The sequence below is a fragment of the Saimiri boliviensis genome, chromosome 1 (assembly GCF_048565385.1).
Source record: "Saimiri boliviensis isolate mSaiBol1 chromosome 1, mSaiBol1.pri, whole genome shotgun sequence".
Classification (NCBI taxonomy): domain Eukaryota; kingdom Metazoa; phylum Chordata; class Mammalia; order Primates; family Cebidae; genus Saimiri; species Saimiri boliviensis.
This window is the reverse complement of record NC_133449.1, coordinates 246,022,458-246,038,763: the sequence shown is the minus strand read 5'-3', so window position 1 is coordinate 246,038,763 and position 16,306 is coordinate 246,022,458. Positions and strand designations below refer to the sequence as shown.

At 38.5% G+C, this 16,306-nt stretch overlaps 1 protein-coding gene across 2 annotated transcripts in view; it reads left to right on the top strand.

The window, feature by feature from the left end:
- ZSWIM6 (zinc finger SWIM-type containing 6) overlaps positions 1 to 12,696 on the top strand; it is a 221,771-nt gene extending 209,075 nt beyond the window's left edge. For both annotated transcript variants that reach the window (XM_039469957.2, XM_074385655.1), the window contains exons 10-14: positions 2,135 to 2,270; positions 5,408 to 5,565; positions 6,204 to 6,367; positions 8,103 to 8,184; positions 9,972 to 12,696. In XM_039469957.2, the coding sequence (XP_039325891.1) occupies positions 2,135 to 2,270; positions 5,408 to 5,565; positions 6,204 to 6,367; positions 8,103 to 8,184; positions 9,972 to 10,834 (1,403 nt within the window). In that variant the 3' untranslated portion in view covers positions 10,835 to 12,696. The remainder of the gene's footprint in view (positions 1 to 2,134; positions 2,271 to 5,407; positions 5,566 to 6,203; positions 6,368 to 8,102; positions 8,185 to 9,971) is intronic.
- Positions 12,697 to 16,306: the final 3,610 nt, after the last annotated feature.

Here is a 16,306-nt window from a genome sequence, read left to right as displayed (position 1 = left end):
GACTGAATTGACTACATGAGGCCACCAAGTTCTTTGTGCAGTTATACTCTTTGCAAATGTTAGAGGCAAATTAGCAGGCCCAGATATCTGAAAAGAGGAAGCAGTTACCGAGTATTGTTGCTAGTGTTAATCTTTCCTGGCCACAATATTGAATAGGTAAATTAGCATATTGAACAAGCACCTCTGGGGAAACTTGGTGCCAAATGTCAGGTTTTCATTATTCAGCAGTACTAGAGTCCAGGAGTAGTACTAGAATCCCGGAATTACACTAATTATTAATCCACAAATAATTATTTGATACCTGACTGAATGTTTTACTTGTTGAGTGGTATCATAGCAAAGAATTGATTATGCATCCTGGATCTCCCTGAATAGTACAAAAAAGGTAACTTGGTGGTTTAAAGGAAACAGTGAAGGAGACTATAGATTTGCCATAATTAGTCCTTAAGTAAAATAGTGTCTTAGACCGGGCTGCCATAACAAAATACCACAGAATGGGTGTCTTAAATAGCAGAAATGTATTTCTCATGGTTCTGGAGGCTGGGAAGTTTAAGATCATGGTGACAGCCTCATCATTGGCTTCTGATGAAGGCTCTCTTCCTAGCTTGAAGATGGCTACCTTTTCTCTGTGTCTTCACATGACAGAGAGATCAAGCTCTCTAGTGTCTCTTCTTATAAGGACACTAATCCTGTTGGATCAGGACCCCACCTTTATGACCTCATTTTATCATGCAGGCCCTCACTCCAGATACAGTCACATTGGGGCTTGGGGCCTACACATTGGAATTTGAGAAGACATACATATTTAGTCTGTAACAGTTAATAACTTAAAATAGTGTAGCCTACTAAAACATTTAAAATTACAGATTAATGGATTTGGTAAAACTAGAGATTTAGATTAGATGTTGAGGTGAAAAAATTTGTATGATTTTTAAAGTATGTAAATAATGAATAATTCAAAAATACTAACAAAAACCTCAGCTAAATTAAAAAATAACCTCCATTAAAATGATCTGGAATGTATTGTGCTCATAACCAACTACCAATTGGTTATGCTCTTACCAATAACTGCTCTTACCATTCTTCTGAACCACATTTCTTGCATTCTGAATCTTTACCAGACTGATTTTTCTCATGGAAAACAAATATAGCATGTCCTCTGAGCAGTAATGTCATCGTTCATAATTCTAGAAATCATGAAACAGATGTTACCCAAAGATGACGTGGAAACTAATTTATTAAACCCTTTATAGTAACTAAACCTAGGAATACCTAAGTGTAAAGTGGTTGAACTAACCACTGTGGTTTTCTTTCAGAATTTATTTTAAAAGTCTGTATTGCCCTTCTCAAAGCAGCATTCAAAGCGCACACAGGGGAGGTCGGCTCTGCCACCATGCCTGTCAGAATTTACTAAGAAATGAATTTTGAAAGCCTAAGTATAATTTTGCTTTTAAAAATTGGCTTTGTGGAGCCCACAGAGTAGTAGATTTCCAGTTACTTTAATTTTTTTCTTTTGCCTATGGTGCATATCAAATGGGTAACTATTCTTTTTAGTAATAATCACTTTCTGGGAATTAATATCTGTTGCTACTCATTAGAGCAACAATGTGTATAGTTAGAAAGTTGTGGTTCAGAATCCTCCAACACGTCTCACCCCTGAAACAAGAGTACTGTTTTCTGGAAACCTGAAATATTTGTGTCCCTAACCCTTCTTGGGTCCAGGAGTAGGTTCCATAGTTAAGCTGTGGTGTCATCTGCATTTGTAAATCAGGATGCTCCAGTGCTACCCACTGAAAGGATGTTGCTCAAATGCAGCAAGGTTTTATGCTATAGAGGGTTCCTTTCTCTGAGGCACATGTATTGTGAATGCTCTTTGCCCCTGAGTTCTGTATTTTTCATTTTAGCTATGGGATAGTTGGGAGTTTGTTCATGAGGTGAAATCTATAAGGGATACTATAACCTGAAGAATCTTTATTGACTAAGAATTTTATTCCTTTCTATATCATTTACATGAAATTCTTAAGTAGATTAGCTTGTATATGTTATAACTTTACATGTCATTTTAAAAATATGCTTTACAAGATGTGTTAGTTCATTTTTAGTAATGTAAAATATGTATGCTCTCTTCCCACAGCCGGACCATATAGTGGTTTAGGCGAAATAATCCATCGGGAGAGCGTTCCAATGCACACCTTTGCCAAGTATCTCTTCACCTGTCTCCTACCTCATGATGCTGAATTGGCATACAAAATTGCACTGAGAGCAATGCGGTATGTATTCACAGCCCAGCTGGGCAGAGGCAGGCCACATTCCCACTGGGAAGCATGGCTGTTAACTGACTTACTCCTTCCTGTTTCTTATAGGCAGGAGAAAAGCTAAAGAAACTATTTATGCTTCCTGGATCATTGTGGAGATGACTGGTTTGTTGGCTTGTTTTGCTTCTGTCTAAAGTAAAGGAACAGTTATCCTTGCTGCTATCAGACTCAAGCACGTTATCTTTTTTTTTTTTTTTTGGAAGCACAATTTGGGCCAAGTTTAATCACAAAACAGAGCAGTTGAAACCTTCATAAATAATTGTTTTGAAAAAAATTGATTTTTGAAACAGTTGTAAATAATAAATATACTTAATTGAATATAATTGAGGGAGACCTTCACACCTACTATAATTCCGCATTCCATCAGTAGTGCAGGAAAGCAACTCCCTGTATTACCAAGGCACATCTGCAATAACTGGGGACTGAGAGAAGGTGGGACGTGCATTTAGCAGTGAAGGAGTCACTATTAGGGGTCCTTCAGGATCTGCCTGCCTCCCTTCTGACTGCTTCCGTCTCTCATCGGTCTCCTTTTCAGCAATAACAATTAGAATATGTTGTGTTCTACCACCTACCAATTTCTACATTCTTTTAAAAGTTATTTAACATAATAATTATTTTTATCACAAATTTGTTGAAGGTGAATATTTTAATGTGATCAAGATTATATTTCAATCTTACATGTAACCTTTTAATTTTGAGGACCGAAAAGAAACATCCATCTTTTTTAAAATGTCAACTTTTTCTTTTTCCTTTTAAAAAAATTAATACAATACTCCTATGCTTCTGATGAAAAGTACAAATTAGACATTCTTATAATCACCTAAGGACAAGCCATATTATAGACCTAAAAGCTCGTGTGTGCTGATTAATAGTTTGATCTCAAGAAGCTTTTCATCAAAGATTCTATGTCTGTAATCAGTGAAGTAGATTCTAAAATGAATCCTTGCCTGTAAATTACCAGTGTCCCCAAAGTTACTCTGTTCTGAAAGTATTGAGTGTAGCTTATATCTATCAGGAGGCCTCTTTTTTATGCAGTGATTATGTATGTATGTATGTGTCTGTGTGTACACCTATGTGTCAGTGTGTTTTAAGGCTGACATCCTGTAATTTGACATGCTTTCCTTAGCAATATAGAATGTTACTAACCTGCTAGAGAATCTTTATAAGTAATCTTTTGTCTATTTTTAAAATACCAAAAAATAAGTCAATAACAAACATCAACAAAAGTCCCCCATCAAATTGCATTATACCACTTGGTTCATATTTTAGAGCACGATTTTATGATAAGTAGGTTTCTATTCCCAATTTTGGAAGCTGAAATGGAAGCTGTCTTACGAAGACATATGCTCAGCTCTATACTTACTCAACGCTGAGGAATTCTATTCTTGTTTTAAAGGGAAGATGTTAATGTTATGATGCCACCAGATGCTGTTGCTACTACCACTGGCAAAGTTTAAGGGTAAAATAGCATAAAGTTTCTGTGTGGTTCTGGCTTATGTAATGGTATATGCCAGGCAGAAAGGCTTGCTTTTCTAACACTCACAAACTAATTTATGTTTGTCCTTGGTTGCTGCCAAGGCAGTTTCTTCATGGGGAATACTATGAAGGGGAATTTTTTTCCACCTTCTCTCTTCTGTCTGCCACTACCATCCTGCCAAAGGTCTGCCATGGAAGGCAGGTAATGTGCCCCAGCAGGTATTGTGAGGCAGCCCAGGGAACAAGAAGGAAAAGAGAGATGTTGCTCACTTGCTTCTTAATCCTTCTGGAAGGGGAAGGCTGAGGAAGGCCATTTTCAACACTCATTTTCTCATCTTCCCAGGGATGTTGATTAGTTTCTTCTACAGTAAGTCTGGCAAAACCTGCCTGTGAATACAAGGATATTCTAAGTTTTAAAGAAAAGCGAAATAGCAAGCCTGCCAATATTCTTACTACTTAATTGTCTACCTTGCCACCTTCTCTAGTGCTAACATCTTTTTGATCCTAGATAAAAAGAGAAGAGAATGAGCCATTTGGCTTACCAGAGCAATAATTGCTCTTGGGTGGGGCTTTGAGGCCAGCATCACTCCCAGACCCAGCTGACTCTCCATGGTCTCCAGCTCTTACCTTATTTCATAGTTATTAATACTGGTGTTCTTGAATGAAGGCCAGCATTTTGATGTTTGTAAAGAAATTATTGCAGTTTTAGTTACTCTACTAATCTTTTTGGTACTTGTATTTAGAATTATGTGCTTTGTTTTTAGAAACATTTTTGTCAACATACTCTTTCTTTATTTGTTTTGAGACCAGGGTTTTGCTCTGTTGCCCAGGCTGGAGTCCAGTGGTATAATCATGGCTCCCAGGCTCGGTCAGTCCTCCCATCTCAGCCTCCTAAGTAGCTGGGATTACAGGCACATGCCACCACACCCAGCTAACATATTCTTAATAAAAAATCAGAAATCACACAGAATTTACACAAAACTGTCAAGGAACAGGCACTTAGGTTGCATTTATCTTTTCTAATATGGTTGGTAGAACATAGTCTAATGTCACATTCCTGAAGTCATAAGAAACTAATTGTGCAGAAAGTATGAATGAATGGAAAGGAAGTTATTTTCATTTTACTTCCTTTCTTGTTTTGTGTTTAAGTAGGTTAAGCTTACTCATCTTAAGTATGCACTGCTCTTTGAATGTGATCTCAGTCTTAAATATCCATTTCACTATCAGTTTCTGTTGATTTATTTTTTGAGTCATACAATTCATAATTTGTAGGTAAACATGAAGACCTGTGTTTAAAAGTTCTTCAGTGTTTGCATGTCTTAATTTCTTTGAATATTGTAATTTTTTGAATGGTGCTAAAGAAAGAAAATCTCTTGGGTTTGGGTGATGAGCAATTAACAAGGTTTGGATGATGAACAGTTATTATTACCAAACAATTAAAAGTTCAAAAATCTTGATATTTCACATCCAGACAGCAGAATATAGCTGTACCAGCCCTTTCTGAATTAGAGGAATGAACATCTACCCATTCCTCTGGCTTCTGCTGTCCAGTCTTTCTGGCCAAGGAAATGGACAAGAAATAACTTGGAGCCACCTTCATTGTCTTCTCATTATAGGTTACTAGTATTAGAATCTACTGCTCCATCAGGAGACCTCACCCGCCCACACCACATTGCATCAGTTGTTCCCAACCGCTACCCTCGCTGGTTCACTCTAAGCCACATTGAGTCCCAGCAGTGTGAGCTGGCATCCACCATGCTAACTGCAGCCAAAGGTACTGTACTGTCCTGAGACCCCATAATTGTTTCATTCGTTTGCCTGGTTTTTTTTTTTTTTTTTTTTTTAAGTCATGTTTTCTATCAAATTCTCAGTAGTGGTGTTAATGTCAGAGAGACTGAAGGGAACTTTTTCTTTAGATGTTAGCTTTTAAGGTAAAACAGGTGGCATTTTCCTCATTTACCTGCATTGTTAACTTGCTGCCAGCAGAGTTCAGGTTAGTTACCATGCCAAGAAAATATAAATGGTTGAAATTCAGAAGCAGATTTAAAAGTTATGTTTTTTTCTTCCTGAAATATTCACCAAAAATTCATAAGTAGGAACTAGGAGAGTTGTTTGCTGTCTCAAGTTGGTTCTGGTTCATACGTGCTTTGAGTCACTGAGGGTGTGTCTCGGTGTATCTTTTTTTGTGAAGCCGAGATTCATAGACATTGCAGTAATTATGGGAGCACTAGTTGTAACACCCGTACCATCTGTGAACATGTTAGGTAAATTAACTTGTGCTTTATGTTTTGTTTTGTTTCTTTTTTACCCCCTCTGTGTATGTGTATGGTTGTGTGGTTTTTGTTTGTTTGTCTTGCTTTGCTTTGATTTGATTTGATTTGGTTTGGTTTGGTTTTCCCTTGTTCATTGCAGGCGATGTTCGGAGGCTGGAAACAGTATTAGAATCCATCCAGAAAAACATTCACTCCTCATCACATATCTTCAAGCTTGCCCAAGATGCATTTAAAATAGCAACTCTCATGGACAGTTTGCCAGACATCACTCTTTTGAAAGTGTCTCTGGAGCTGGGCCTGCAGGTACATGACTGATAGTCTTTCCTGGGACATCAAATATTGCTAAATAAAGGCACCTCTTAGGGTTGTTTTTGTTGGATTGGATTTTTGAGTGCAGGTAAATGACTCTTTGGAATGCAAATCTGTTAGACGTTAGAAGAGAACTGTATTTCAGAGCCATGGTCACTCCCAGCTGAACCAGACTGCTATGTAAGGTGCAGGGACTGTACATTTAGAAGCCTAATTTATGTCTTTCAATTACAAAAATCATTTTCTGAATTGCAGCCTTAACAACACTGCTTCTTGTTTGAGTGAAGGGAGAATAATTATTGCTAACAAGAGACTTAAATAAAGCTAGCATGTATAGTGAAGATTCACTTGCTAGGGTTAAATTTTTAGAGGAAGTATAAATTTTTATTGATGTTTACATTTTCATAATAGATGGGCAGTTACAGCTCCTTTTAATAACTCTGAGAAAAATAGGTAAAGGAGGGGTGATTGGGCCAGAGTCCAGTTTTAGATTTCAGCAGAACAGAATACCAAGAACATTTTGAGTTAGTCATGCAGATAGATGTTTGCTTCCTTATAGTTTCTGAACAGATTACAGTATAAACCAGGAACTAAAAAGTTTGTTTCTATTTTTCTCGTGGCATCACTCTTAACATTTGCTTTTTTCCCATTAAAAAGTAATGAACAAAATTGTTATACCCCATTTACCTCAAGTATGGGGAGTATATCCCCTGATTCAATAATTATCTGACATTTTAGTTAGGGATTTTCCCTTACAGTGACTAATAATGTTTAAGTACTAGGATCACAGAAAAATGCACCTACCACTGTAACATAGAGTACTGTACAAGCAAAGGGTATAGAAGATTGCTCTTAAGCTACGCAATGGCAAATCAGAAGTTTTTTTTTTTAACATTCTTGTTGTTTGGCTAATTTTTGTCACCATTTGCCTCATCTTAGAGGTGATGCAGAAAGAACCATTAGCATGAGCTTTCTGGTTATTTGGAATTCTTGGTAAATATGAGATGCATGAGAGCTAAGTCCTTGCCTCATGCTTTCTAGAACCTAAGAAGGAATCTCACAGGCCCTTTGTATTTCCAGAACCTAAAAAGGAATCCCACTGGGCCTTTTAGGATATGATGTCTCTGGATATTTTGAATCTTAAAGAATGGGGGAAGTGCGAAGAGGTAGATACGTTTATTTAGGGACTTCTTATTAGAAAACAAAAAACAAAATCTGATAGCTAATGATATCAAGGATGATTTTTTTCCCCCTGTAAACCTGGTACTTCCATGGTCACCAGAAAAGAGCAACCAGAGATTGAAGGAATAATTTAAATGATTATTTTAAAATACCTCTTTTTCCTCCTGAGAGTTCCTGGTTAGAATGAATTCACAGGAACCTCAAAAATCAAACTATGGAATGTTAAATCTGGGGAGAGAGAAAGGGCATGGACTGTGTTTAATGCTCCAGTTCAGCCCTGTGATTTTGTTGCTGAGGAAAGATAGAGTAACTGATTCAGATACCACATCTGTTCAGTGGGCCTCTTGCCAGGAGGAGAATGTGGCTGTGACAAGGCCACCTGGGGTAGCCATGGACAAATCCAAATTCATATGTAGAGTTTTGCTGTGAATCATGCTTTCATCTTCCTTGTGGTAGACAGTAGATGTGCCTTATAGTTTATCTCTTTTTTTTTTTTTTCATTGACTCAGGATAATTTTCCAAACATTTTGTTACCCTGTTTTTATAGGTTATGCGAATGACACTGTCAACCTTAAATTGGCGACGGCGGGAGATGGTGAGGTGGCTGGTAACATGTGCTACTGAAGTTGGTAGGTAAACTCTGGAGCAGAAGCTTTCCCAGGTGCCTCATGGTAGGATTTAACTTGTCAGTTACAGACACATGAACATTTTCACTCTTTTACCTTGACTTCTCCAAGGCTACTGCCCCTTCTAGCAGTCTACAAGGGCTCCCTTCTCCCCAGCCCCATACCCCTAATCTTCAGTTATACATAATTGTATTTTTCAACTTTGAAATGAACACATTTGTGACACTCCAACCTCTTATTTTAAATGGTATAAGTCAGTGAGTAAACTATCTTTATTTAGCTCATACATATAAAGTTACCTGGTAGCACTGTTTCTTCTTTATCATCTGAAGGCGTACATCATGGTATCCAGCAGAGAAATGATGACCACTGGGTGTGGTTTAGGTGAGCTTCCAGATGTGTGAGCAGTTGTTGCTGGCCATAAGAAAATTCCCTGGCTGCCCATAAGCTGCCATTTGTGAGGCCCTTCAGCTATTTCCCCACTGTAGCAGTAGATCAGTTCAGAAGAAAACTACATTCCCAGTAAGAATGCCAACAGAAACAAATGGTTGCTGTTTAAAATAAATGTTGGTTAAACGTTCTTTTTTCTTATTTGCATCAGAAAGGAATGCATACTTCATGGTGATAAAACATTGCCATCCTGGTGTTTAGATATGACAGAGCATATACTATAAAATTATTAGTATTTTCCTTGCACTAATGTATAATGGTTTGTTATTTTGGAAAAGGGGAAGTTGATCTCAATATAAAGATTATCTTTACATTATTAAAGTCATGCTTTAGTGAAGCAATACAGAGATAATACTAATTTAAGAACTGCAGCCGGGCGCGGTGGCTCAAGCCTGTAATCCCAGCACTTTAGGAGGCCGAGGCGGGTGGATCACGAGGTCAAGAGATCGAGACCATCCTGGTCAACATGGTGAAACCCCGTTTCTACTAAAAATACAAAAAATTAGCTGGGCATGGTGGTGCGTGCCTGTAATCCCAGCCACTCAGGAGGCTGAGGCAGGAGAATTGCCTGAACCCAGGAGGCGGAGGTTGCGGTGAGCCGAGATCGCGCCATTGTACTCCAGTCTGGGTAACAAGAGTGAAACTCCGCCTAAAAAAAAAAAAAGAACTGCCACATAACTTTCCTACCCCTGCCCCAAGATACAAACATGATTTTTCTCTGAGATCTAGTACCTTCTCAAAATCATTCACTTTTAGGATTTTCCTACAAGTAAGGCATATTGGGTCTGTGAACCTAAAGTGATTATTTTGAAGACATGGTCAGCCATTTTCAATGTTTGATTCATCTGTAGGTCTGCTTCTATTGAGTTTTTTCTCTTGATTATGGGCCACATTTTCCAGCTTCTTGGTGCATTTTAAAATTTTCTGTGCTTTTACCTTACAGATAAGCACACAAGCCATGTACAGTCTCTGTTTTGGTAAGGTTTGCAGTTTTTGAGCCTCAGATTCTGACAGGAAGCCCCAGTGAACTAGAACTCATTAGCAAAAAGCCATTGTCTGAAATGGCAAGCAGCACAGTACAAATACCAGCTACCAAGAGGATTGGTTCTTTATTATAGGAAGTTCATGTTTCAGGAAGTTTCAGGCATTTCACTGAATAACAATTCATAATAACCTTATTCTTAAAGGTTTCTCCCAGACACATTACCTAACAGGATTTTCTAGCCTAGCTCATGTCCTGTGTTGGCTAACAATGTAAGCATTGGTTGTAAAAGTGGAAATAAGGCGGGACCTCTGGCCAATCTCCTTGTCAGTAATGGGCCTGTTTGTCTTCCTTGCAGGGGTTTATGCCCTGGACAGCATCATGCAGAGCTGGTTTACACTCTTTACTCCCACCGAGGCCACAAGTATAGTTGCAACTACCGTGATGTCCAACAGCACCATCGTCCGCCTCCACCTGGACTGCCACCAGCAGGAAAAGCTGGCCAGCAGCGCCCGGACACTTGCACTGCAGTGTGCCATGAAGGATCCACAGAACTGTGCCCTCTCTGCGCTAACCCTTTGTGAAAAGGATCACATAGCTTTTGAGACGGCGTACCAAATTGTTCTCGATGCTGCTACGACCGGCATGAGCTATACACAGCTCTTTACAATAGCACGGTACATGGAGCACCGCGGGTACCCCATGAGGGCCTACAAGCTGGCCACCCTGGCCATGACCCATCTCAACCTGAGCTATAATCAGGACACACACCCTGCCATTAATGACGTTTTGTGGGCCTGTGCGCTTAGCCACTCCCTTGGCAAAAATGAGCTTGCAGCTATAATACCTCTGGTGGTCAAGAGTGTCAAGTGTGCAACGGTACTGTCAGACATTTTGCGCAGATGCACTCTGACCACTCCTGGCATGGTGGGACTTCATGGGAGAAGGAACTCTGGTAAGCTCATGTCACTGGACAAAGCCCCCTTGAGGCAACTCTTGGATGCCACGATCGGGGCTTACATCAACACAACGCACTCCCGGCTCACACACATCAGTCCTCGGCACTATAGTGAGTTTATAGAGTTCCTCAGCAAAGCCCGAGAGACCTTCTTAATGGCGCATGATGGACACATTCAGTTTACACAGTTTATTGACAACCTGAAACAAATTTACAAAGGCAAAAAGAAACTGATGATGTTGGTTCGGGAGAGATTTGGTTGATAGATCTTGTATGAATGGGGTGGGGGGGGGGTGGGAGGGATGGTTTGTTTTTACTTGAGCCTGCCTTTGTACCCTTTTTAACTTAAAGAACAGAGCCACACCGGTATTATATGTGTATAGTTATATTGCGTTGCAGACTAAATTGTCATGTTGTGAAAATTTGTGTGTTTTTTATTTTTTCCCTATTTCTTTCTCTCCTCTATTTTATTTTATTTTATTTTTTTTTAGTTCTTTTTTGTTTTTCTGGTTTTGTATGAGAGAGAGGTTAAAAAGGTTTGGTTTACACTGAGTATATGTTGTCAAGTGGCGAAAGTCCACATAGCTCTCCTGTTTTCTGTATACGTTCACAGCCTCAAAAAAATAATTGAAATGGCTTTAAAAACCAAACAGAACACCTCCATCCTGTGATAAGTACCTCGAATGGATTCAGCTTTACTCCTTTGTAACTCATCTTTACATTTTCAGCATATTTAAACAAACCAACAAAATGAAATACTAATAGTAAAAAGGCTGACCCATGTGGCTTTGCAGTGCTGTTCGTCCAGAAGCATGGCACACGATGCTTGTGCATGTGGCAACTTAGCGACTGTCAACATACATTCTCAGGGATTTATCCAAAAAAATTAAAAAAAAGAATGAGAGCATTTATTGTACTGTATATATATTATAGTATATGTCTGAATATTGAAAATATAACATTAACTAATTTATAAAAAATATTCTATGTAATGCAAAATACTTGAAGCTGCAGTAGCTTGGTTTTAAACAAAAACAAAAAAAAACTGAGAGAAAAACTATCAGAAGGACTAAAAGTATGCCTTGCTTCAGGGTTGGCTCAGGTGGTGAACTTCATGCTGGGCATCTATGCAGAGCCACCTTTTGGATTGCATGGTTGGACTGAGATCTATTGGGAGAAATTATATATGTATATATATTTATACAACTTATGTATACATATATATATGTATACACGCAGACACACACACACACACCAACAACAACAACCACTACACCACACATGCTTGTAACAGGCACTAGAATAAAGAGGGACAACAAAATACACAGCCAGAGCAGCAAGCCTTAGCATTAAGAATATACAATATGCCGGAATTGGGGTTCGTGCCTCCTAGCCTAGGAAACTTAAAAGAAATATCCTTTTGACACAAAACGCAAAATGTTTTCCAAAACAATTGACATGATGATACATTACGCCTTTGCAGTGAGCTAATAAGCTAACCTTTGTGCACAAATAACATTATATATATTATATATCTATTCTGCATAGGTATTTTGACTTTGTGCAGGACAGAAAGTTGTGTAGGTATGACTGTTCTACTTTTCAGTTTTCTTTTTTTTAATATATTTTATTTTCTCTAGAAATTACTCAAACAAAAGCAGCCTTCTATCTTGCCTTGTCTTAATGCTTTAAAATAACCAAACTGGAGATCTAACTACCAAACTGTTCATTATATTATTAAATACCAACTTTGGTTACAGTATAGTGTCTTTACTTTAGCTGATGGTTCTGTAACCTTGTGCTTTTTAAAGCAATTTTTATGTTTTGGTGCAAAAGTTGTCCAGTGTCTCTTGTTCCCTTCATTAGAGAACATGCTTAGAGGTATGTTTGTAGGTATTTTTGTTTAGAAGAACTATTTCATGCGCTCCATTTTATTTATTATAATAGGTAAAAAGAAAAAAAAAGGTTGTACTTCATCACCCATGTAAACATGCTCATGAAGTTGAAAGTAATTAAGATTTGATACACTGATATCAATTTATTTATGTAACTAAATCACTGTTTTATAAACTTGTTAATGATCAACAATTTTTGTTTTGATTAAAATTAGTTTTTTGAAAGTTGATTCTGCCTCCTTTATGGTATATCTCTTACTGCCCCTGAATTTGGTGATGATAGACTTGGGTATCACTACATCTCCAAGTGTCTAATAACATATATTGACTCGTCCGGTAAACATTTTTATGCTATTTTCCAGGCACTGTGCTAGGCCCTGGAAATGTAATGGTGAACAAAATCAAAATCAGACCCTGGACCTCACTGTCTGCTTAATGAAGAAGGCAGGCATAAACCAAGTCATCACAAAGATAAAATATGAAACAGAATCATCTGTTTTCTGTCTGAACCCTTGGTCATTCCTCTAATAAGCTATAATTTAGGATGCTCAGTAATTGATATATTTAATAAAGGTTGAGTTTATGAGAGATTTTCTTGTGTGTGTGGTTTAAAAGGAAGTTACATTATAAGGGGCAAATGCTACATAAATACTATAGGCACCTGTATTTAGTATTTCCATCAAGGATCTGTACACAAAATGATGCAAATAGTTTTTGTGTGTATGTGGTAAAATATATATATATATATATATATATATATATATATATAATTTACCATCTTAGCCATTTTTGAGTGTACAGTTCAGTAGTGTTAAAACTATTTACAAAGTTGTAAAACAGATCTCCAGATCTCTTGTCTTACAGAACTAAACTCTATATACCCATTACATAACTGCCCTTTCTCTCCTTCCAGCCCCTGGTAGCCACAGCACTCTGCTTTCTACTGCTAAGATACCGTCTGTGATATTTTAGGCACTTCATGTAAGTGGAGTCATGTAGTATTTGTCTTTTTGCAATGTTTATTTCACTTTTGTCCTACAGGCTCCTCCATGTTGTTGTATGGGAGGGGATTTCCTTTTTTATGGCTGCATAGTTTTTCATTCCTTGTGTGTCTGTATAACATTTAGTTGATTCATCCATCAGTGGACATTTGGATTCCTCCCAATTCTGGCTATTGTGAATAATGCTGCTGTGAACTTGAGTGTGGGAATACCTCTTTGAGACCCTGCTTTTAATTCTTGTAGCTATATAGTGGCTATATATTCAGAAGTGGGATTGACAAATACTTCTTTTAAATCTACAGTTTTCAGAATACTTGGTTCTTTGAAATGTTTTTTTATTTGACATCTAAGCAGTGGATTCCAAATGACAAGAGGTTAAGTCAATAGGTAGAAGTTAAAGTCAATGAGTCCATGGTGACATTTAAAATCCCATTAAGCCTAAGTAGAAATAAAAACCATAAAGTGATATGAGGATTGGTTCTTTTTTGTAAGCTTATTCTTTCTGTTTTGAAAGTTGACACTGTCTAAGGGCAAATAAAGTTTATGTGGGTATACTAAAATGCTGGGACATTTCATAATGAAGGAGACTGCTATACAGTTACAAGATGGCATCAAAGAGAGAAGAAAGGTGACTTCTAATAGTTAAGACTTTGAAATGTTCTGTGTTAATTGTCCATTTTTGCAAAGAGATCTTACAACTGTCATGAGCTTTTAGAATACAGATGGAGACCAAGCATGACATACAGATGAACTTGGATGACTTGTCCACCCCCCTTTTAGCCAACATTTCTGAACCACCATACCTTCAACTCCATTGTTATGACTGTGGTCAAGTAGACAAAACTGATTTGATATATACATGTTTTCTTACCTTCCAGTGGGCTGATGCTAGAAAGACTTCTGAGATTGTTAAAATTGGAGTAGCAGAAATGAGAACTAGAAGTGACAGGCTTGGATAATTCAAAGGCAAGAGAATGTGTTCCTAATTGGGGTCTGGACTGGAATTCTGCATTTCTCGACTCTTGATTTGTGATTTCATTTGAGAATAGGGCTATACTTTCAGGGGGAAAATGAATGTTTCATGACTTTCAAATATTAATAAGTCAGTTGAATAAAAATTAACTGAAGCCACTGTAGTCACGATATTATAGTAGTAGCAAAGGAGAACTGAACTTTTTCTAAATTGCTGAAAAAGTTGTTAAATTGCAGCTGGTTCAGGAATTAAATGGTCAATGGGAAGTTAGCAAAATGCAAGAAAAGAAACACTTGATAAATTTTAATAAATGCAACTAAGTTAAAATTTTTATTTAATTTAATTTAAAGTTCCGGGATACATGTGCAGGTTTGTTACATAGATAAGTGTGTGCCATGGTGGTTTGCTGGCACCTATCAACCTGTCATCTAGGTGTTAAGCCCAGATGCCTTAGCTGTTTATCCTGATGCTCTCCCTCTCCCTGCCCCTCCCCTTCCCCCAACAGGTCCCAATGCGTGTTTTTCTCCGACTGAGGTAAAATTTAAGAACTGTTAACACCAGTTGGTAAGTGGACCAGTTCAATCTAGCTTGGGCAAAAGAAGAAATGTATTAGATTCTTCAGCGAACATTTTTCTGTGAGCCTGTCCTGCAATAGGTGTGGTTCTAGCGCTAAAAAGACGAGTAATGAAGAAAACAAAATGCCTGCTCTCATGAAACATAAATTCTAGTGGGAGGGAGACATATAAAAATGTATTAGCTGGTGATACGTCTTGTAGAGAAAGGCGGGGGGGTAATTTTAGGTGGAGTGGTCCCGGAAGACCTTGCTGATGTGAAGTCCCCACAGATGCCGGAGGGAAGTGAGGGAGCCAGCTCTGTGAGTGCCTGGGCAGATGTGTGTTTGAGGCGGAAGGAACAGCAAGTGTTAAGACCCCACCCGAGAGGGAAGTGTGGAAATGTGCCAGCCCAGTCGTAACAGCCAGCAAAGGGGCAGAATGGGGTGGGAGGTTGTGAGGTGGGCAGAGAGACAGGAGGTGGGGCTCAAGAGCAGGAGAGTTAAGATGCAGCTCCCGGCTTGTAGGTCACGGTAAAGCTTTTTGCTCTGTTTTTTGTTTGTTTGTTTGTTTGTTTAGATGGAGTTTCATTCTTGTTACCCAGATTAGAGTGCAATGGCACAATCTCAGCTCACTGCAATCTCTGCCTCCCGGGTTCAAGCGATTCTCCTTCCTCAGTCTCCTGAGTAGCCGGGATTATAGGTGACCACCACCACACCTAGCTAATTTTTTTGTATTTTTAGTAGAGACGGGATTTCACCATATTGGCCAGGCTGGTCTCAAACTCCTGACTTTAGGCAATCTGCCCGCCTCCACCTCCCAAAGTGCTGGGATTACAGGTGTGAGCTACCATGCCCAGCCTGCTCTGGTTTGTTGGTTGGTTGGTTGGTTGGTTTTTAAGGATCCAAAGTACAGAGAGGAATCATATTATCTGACGTTTAAGTGAGATGAGAAAACATTCTGTGGCTGCTGCATGGTTAGCACATCCAGGGAGAAGCAGAGAGACAGGTTATTAACAGTAATCCAGGCAAACAATGATGGTGCTTGGGCCCAGTGGGGTCAGTGAGGATGGTGACAAGAGTCTGTATCTCATGAAAGCTGAGCCATTTCCTGACATGAGAGTTAGCATGTGAGAAAGAGACACATCAGAAATGACTTCAGAATTTAAACTTGAGCACCTGGAAGGAAGAAGTTGCCGTTGACTGGAATGGAGAAGATTCTGGGAGCAACCTTTGGGATGAAGACCAGGAGTTTGGTAGTGAACATTTTAAATTTGAGATGCCTGTAAGACACCCAAATAAAGATGTCAAATAGG